This window comes from Oryza sativa, chromosome 8 (assembly GCF_034140825.1).
Source record: "Oryza sativa Japonica Group chromosome 8, ASM3414082v1".
Lineage (NCBI taxonomy): Eukaryota > Viridiplantae > Streptophyta > Magnoliopsida > Poales > Poaceae > Oryza > Oryza sativa.
Window position 1 is genome coordinate 20559973 of NC_089042.1, and position 5171 is coordinate 20565143.

The 5171-nt window shown below is 38.7% G+C and overlaps 1 protein-coding gene across 1 annotated transcript; it reads left to right on the forward strand.

Moving 5' to 3' along the window:
- Window positions 1-905: 905 nt before the first annotated feature.
- LOC4345611 (chaperonin-like RBCX protein 1, chloroplastic) lies at window positions 906-4944 on the forward strand. Its single transcript, NM_001425687.1, has 6 exons — window positions 906-1173; window positions 2146-2240; window positions 2608-2725; window positions 2902-2918; window positions 3009-3071; window positions 4553-4944. Exons 1-6 carry the CDS (start codon window positions 981-983, stop codon window positions 4625-4627), a joined length of 561 nt encoding a protein of 186 aa, NP_001412616.1. The 5' UTR covers window positions 906-980; the 3' UTR covers window positions 4628-4944.
- The last annotated feature ends 227 nt before the right edge of the window (window positions 4945-5171 follow it).

The following is a 5171-nucleotide window of genomic DNA, read 5'->3' on the forward strand; positions in this document are numbered from 1 at the left end:
AGGACACAATGAATGAGTTATAATATCTAGCATGCATTGCTAATGTTATTTCACATACGGACTATCACATATTAGCACAAATAATTTTAAGTCTCTTATCCAACTTTTTTAATCGTTTGAACAATTATATTCATCACAATGCTTTTACTCATACTATTATATAGATCAGTTACACCGAGCTTAAATCAGTGTACTCCCTTAACTATACAAAATATCTCATTTTATGTCCTAACAATATTTTTTTATTTAATTTTTTATATATGTTTTAAATGAGTCATATTTACCTTCACATATATAAAGAGACAAGAGCCAATGATAATTATGTGATATCCTAAATTCCAATGTGTCATGGGTTTTTACTCTTGCGTGTATATAAGCCACTAATAGCATTGCATAATTGATGGCCTTTCATATTTAAAAGTTATATTTTTCATATTAAATTTACATTTTATTACTCCTGTTGAATAGGTATTTTTAGAAAAATATCATATGGGTGCCACGTATCATAGATAGATTGATGTTGTGCAAGAATTAATATACTTACATGCATATGGACTAGAGGTAAGGATAGCTTGATACACATAAAATATATTCATTAATTAATAAATTCTTAATATTTCATAAGAAAAGAGCAAGACGGTGAACATTCAATTAAAAAGAATGAAAAAAACATATCAATTTAACTTGTCAAGCATGTTTTTAACGAACTAACGCGCGGGCTACATTCCTAGTTAATATAAAATGAAACATGCTCTGTTTCCAAACCCACATGCAGATACTAATTTTTCAGGAAATTAATGAAATCCCACTGAAAAATAAAACAAATATCTACTGCCTAAAATATCCTCCGATGGCCGCAACGAATGGCTCAGATTTAGCCGCCGTCGGAAAATATCAACCAATCTCCTTCGCTGCCGGCGCTCAGCATTTTGGCTGCCGCGACTGCGCGGGGAGGGAGCATCGTTACGCGACTGCCCGCCATGGCGTCTCCTCGCTGCGCCGCCGTCGCCCTCCTCCATCCCGCCGGAGTCGCCGCCGGCGGCGGAGCTCGCCGGCGTGTCCTCCTCCTCGACCAAGAGCGGCCGTTGTGGGGGACTGAGGTGCGCCGGCGCCGGCGCCGGCGTTTCTCGAGCCTCGAGACGCCGCCGCGGTGCAGCAAGATGTACGTACCCGGTAATTATTTGTCTGCCCTCCTCTTAATTACGCCACTACTCCCTCCATTTCATACTGTTAGCTTCAACTTTTTTTAACTTATTTAAATTTAGTTAAGTTTATAAAAAATATAGTAATATTTTTAAGTTAAGTTTATAAGAAATATAGTAATATTCCTATCCCAAAACAAACATAATATCTAAAAATATCTAATGTTATATATATAATCAAACTAATTTAATGTTATAGATGTTACTAATTTCTTCTATTAACTTAAGACAAATCTAAAGAAATTTAGCTAAGAAAAAAAGTCCAAACGACTTATAATATTGAATGAAGAGAAGTTAAAATGATTTATAATATGAAACGGAGAGAGAGTATTAACAATTTAATTTTTTTAGTCGCAATGTTTGAAACAGAATCATATAATTTACTTGCTTTGCGTCAGTTTTGCATAACCATTTCGAACCACCAGCCAGTTTTGGCAATTTGACATGAAACAGTTTTATTGAGTTTTCTTGTCAAAACTAAAGGAACAGTTTGCCTCAAATATGCTAATCACATTAGTCATCTGTCATCCTGAAAAAAAATAATTTCAAATTTAATCCACACAATAAGAAAAAAAACAAATTACTACACCCTAAGTAGTACTAGTACTATTCATAGTCATAGCCAGATTTGTTATTTTTCTTCAACTTGTTACGTATTTACATGTTGGTGTAGTGATACACCACACAATTATCTGTATTATTATTATTATTGTAATTTTTCATAACCATTTAAAACACATGTGAAGAATAACTGTACATCCACTTAGGTGACAAAAATGAGTTTTCCTGTTTATAAAAAGGAGAGACACGTTTAACCTCGAAAATGAAGATGAGAGAGACGTAAGCTGGGCCAGCGTTTGATGTTTTGGGCCTCTTGGGTTTGGATTTGTGCCATTGTGTGGGCTTACTTACATGTGGTGTGGGTTTGGGTTTGTCGGTCCAGGCTTCGGAGAGGGATCGCCGGAGAAGAAGGCAGCAAGAAACCTGCAGCACTTCTTCAACTACATTGCTGTCAGGGTTGTGCTCACACAGCTTGAGGTACCTACTCTTCATTCCATCTATTTTATCTTCTCATTGCTTCCTTCCAAAGTTTCATCCTAAAATTCAACCGGCATAAAAAGGAATAACAAATGTTGTTAAGTTGTATCTAATGTTACTCCCTCCGTTCTAAAATAAACAAACTAGCACAGAATATGACACAACTACGGTTCTGAGCATCTTATTATACTATATTTGTTTGTTTTGGGATGGAGAGAATAGCTCTAAACTTTGTACATAATGCTTTGTGACACTCTGATACACAAGTTATCTTCGTTCCTTTTTTTTCTTTAGAGAGAGATATTATGTCTTGCTGGAGATCTGATTAGATAGCTCTTTGTTTATCGTGTTTGTATCATCAATAAAGAGTTACAACCGGGAAGCATATGGTGAGCTGATGGATTTCGTGAACCGAAACTCCCTCAACGACGCTGATACTTTCTGCAAGAAGTTGATCCGCGAGTCTCCAAGGCACAAGCAGCTAGGTAATGATGATAAAACACTTATTTGAACTCCTGAAATAGTTTTGAACTTAATTTGCATCCTGCCATGTTTCGTTCCTGAGTTTTTCTAATCTTATCAATTCCCACCTTACGTGAATGATCAACTCTGCCATAAAGATTACTGACGTCTTAATATCTTGTTTTCACCCTGGGGACAGCAATGAGGATCTTGGAGGTGGGCACTGTCACCAACTACCAATGTCATCTTCTGAACTTAAACCTTTTGATTACCTTTCTCCCGCCGGATTAACTAATACAATTGCAGGTCCGATCTGCTTATGTCAAGCATGATTTCGAGTGGGATAATCTGAAAAGGTTATCTTTCAAGGTCAGATTAATATTCCATTTTAGTTATCTGTATTTTGCAGACAGAAAAAAAACTACCATATATTTCTTCCCTTTCTGGTTAACTTAACTAATATCCTATTTGATTGATTTATTTTTTTGAACGAATTAGCGAGCCACCAATTTTATTTAATAGAGGAGTAAACTGTACAGTATAAATGGAAAAACAGGACCAAAGGTCCTAACAAACTATGTTATAAGCCAATTTCCCAGATGTTATGCTCCTGCTAAGATCCATTCTCTGGCCTCCTCTTTGATTTTCGTCAGCAAGCCATTCGACGAGAGTTCCTTTTGCTGAAAGGTTCTACGGTTTCTTTCATTCCAAATCTCCCAGATGACCAAAAGTGTCAACGAACGGAGGGCCTTCTTGGGGGCTTCTTTGGTGCTTGTGATTATTTCCCACCATTCTAGGATTGACGAAGCTTGCTGCCTCGGGTTAGGGTGCAAGTTACTACATGCCACCCAGTTCGCCATAGCCTCCCAAATTCACCTTGTGTAGCGGCAATTCACCAAGAGGTGGAGGGCCGTTTCCTGGGCCTAGCGACACAGAGGACAGACGGAGCCATTCGACCACCCCCTAGTAGTTAGTCTTTCTGAAGTCCAAACTATGTTCTGAATGACCAGCCAGACGAAGGTTTTACATTTTCGTGGGGCCCAAGGTTTCCAAATTAGGGTGTTGAAGTTGGTGGCCGTTGTGCCGAGAAGTTGCGCATTGTATGCCGACGCTGTCGTGTATTCATCGTGATTGTTGAGTTTCCATGTTATTTTGTCCTCCTCATGCTCGGACAACTCAACTGTCTAGGTAGTGCTCCATATCACTACAAGTTGGTCGATCAGTTCCGTTGTCTATCCTGTATCCGTTGGAAGGGTCACGTCGAGTAGCCACTGATTTGACCGCAGTGCTTGTTGGAGCGATAGGTTCTTTTTCTTTGAGGCTGAGTAGACTAGCGGCGCCACGTCTTTCAACCTCCCTTCCCACCAGGCCAACTCCCATAAGCTAGTAGTTGCCCCGTCTCCAATTTTTATGGTGGTTGTTGCAGCAAAGAGGAGCTTGTCGATGTCGTCATATGGTGTACTAGATCCCACCCATGCTTTATCAGACAACTTCCAATCATGCCATGGCCATATGAGGCGCAAGGCACTTATGAATATTATTAAGTGGATTATTGTGTGGATTATCTACTTGATTATAAGGAATAAATTAGATATTTAAGAAAATAAATTTAATAAATAGCTTAAAATTGTGGTCTAATCAATATAAGTAGAAGAAAGTTTTTTTTTGAGAAAACATATTTCAAAGCGTGAAGCAAATAATCTGTTTCAATAACTCGGTGAATGAGCTGAAAAGAACAGGACCTCGTGAAGTCTCCTAAGTAGGAAGTTGAGAACAGTCCTGCCTAATGCACCTAGCTGCTAGTGTTTATTCCATTGTTTACCTAATTTTTGTTCTTCCATTGTCTGCAGATGGTTGATGAGGCCAACACAAAGCTCATGAGGGACTATGTCTTGGAGACCAGCCACATCGAAGACGATAACTGATGAATTTTGCAGAGTCCCATCAGGAGATCTATCCATTCATGACACTAAATCAATGCCCTTCCACGGATACACAGCTACACGCGCGCATATCTGACAATGTTCTGTCAATCTTACATAGTTTGCATACAAGGTGTATATAAATAACACAAGCTCAAGCCGAAGCTGAGGAATCTACAAAGCTCTGTACTGAAAGTCTGAAGCATGATCCCTTAGAACACCACAAAGTGCAGACAGCTGCTACAGATCTGAAAGATGGCATGTACATGGAACATGGTATATGTAGATAGTCAAACATAACTTCAATAAAAACCCTGGAGATAATTCTGCGTGCATGTGCAGATGGTTGAAAACTTGAACAGTCCATAATAGTGCTGATCATTAGCCTTCAGTAATAATTTGCATCATGTTATCTTCTCCCAATCATACATGGACCCTTCATACAAACATACCACATGTGAGGAACCACTGCACCATTAGGCAGCTGACGATTTGCTGAAACTTCATGAGCATTTCTCAGTGGCATCTTGATCAGTTTCAGAAAGAC